This window comes from Bison bison, unplaced genomic scaffold, assembly GCF_000754665.1.
Source record: "Bison bison bison isolate TAMUID 2011002044 unplaced genomic scaffold, Bison_UMD1.0 scf7180017864371, whole genome shotgun sequence".
Lineage (NCBI taxonomy): Eukaryota > Metazoa > Chordata > Mammalia > Artiodactyla > Bovidae > Bison > Bison bison.
The window spans coordinates 11,676,632-11,677,340 of NW_011494943.1; the positions used below are offsets into that span (position 1 = coordinate 11,676,632).

Consider the following 709-nt stretch of genomic DNA (forward strand, 5'->3'; position numbering starts at 1 on the left):
CTGGTCCACCACCAGCAGATTGCAATGCACCTCGTCCACCAGCTCAGGCGCGATCCAGCGCAGCGGCACCCAGAGCTGGTCAGCCGTCACGAAGTAGTCCTCCTGTGGGCAGGTGGGACAGGGTCACCCCAGGCCGCACGGCTGGCCCTGCCCTGGCCCGGCCCCCCCACTCACCCTGTATTTGCCGTGAGACAGGCCGTAGTCGCCGATCTTGACCGTCAGGTCAGCCGTGAGCAGACAGTTTCTCAAAGCCAGGTCACTGGGGGGCGGAGGTGGGGTCAGCCGGCAGTGCCGGGGGAGGGTGCGGGGTGGGGCGCATCCAGGACACCGAGGGGCTGGGCCGCTTGTCACCAAGGGTGTCCTGGGCTCAGTTCGATGGGTGAGTATAAAGGGGCATCCGAGAGGCTGCCCTCCCCTTTCCAGAGCCCCAGCCTGGACACTTCGAGGGTCTGAGTGGACGGGCAACACACTTTGGAATGCAGACAAGGGACACAAGGCCCAGGGCCGGCTGCAAGGTACCCGAGGGCCCTCCTTGGCGGGGCCCTCCCTCACTGGAAGCCGATCCACTCCCCTGCTTCTCCTCAGACACCAGTCTGCTGACCTGTCCCTTGGGGGCAAGCCAGCCCGGGGACACAGCAGTCTGCTCCAGCCCACTACACTGCCACCCTCCACTCCCTGGAGGCAGGCGTCAGTGGAGAAATGGGAAGCC

General features: G+C 66.0%; 1 protein-coding gene across 1 annotated transcript in view; it reads right to left on the reverse strand.

Annotated features, from left to right (window-relative positions):
* Positions 1-709, reverse strand: part of AATK (apoptosis-associated tyrosine kinase) — a 34,943-nt gene that overhangs the window by 7,523 nt on the left and 26,711 nt on the right. Inside the window, exons 8-9 of the mRNA XM_010856527.1 lie at positions 175-259; positions 10-102 (exon numbers count right to left, since the gene is read on the reverse strand). Of these exons, the coding sequence (XP_010854829.1) occupies positions 10-102; positions 175-259 (178 nt within the window). The remainder of the gene's footprint in view (positions 1-9; positions 103-174; positions 260-709) is intronic.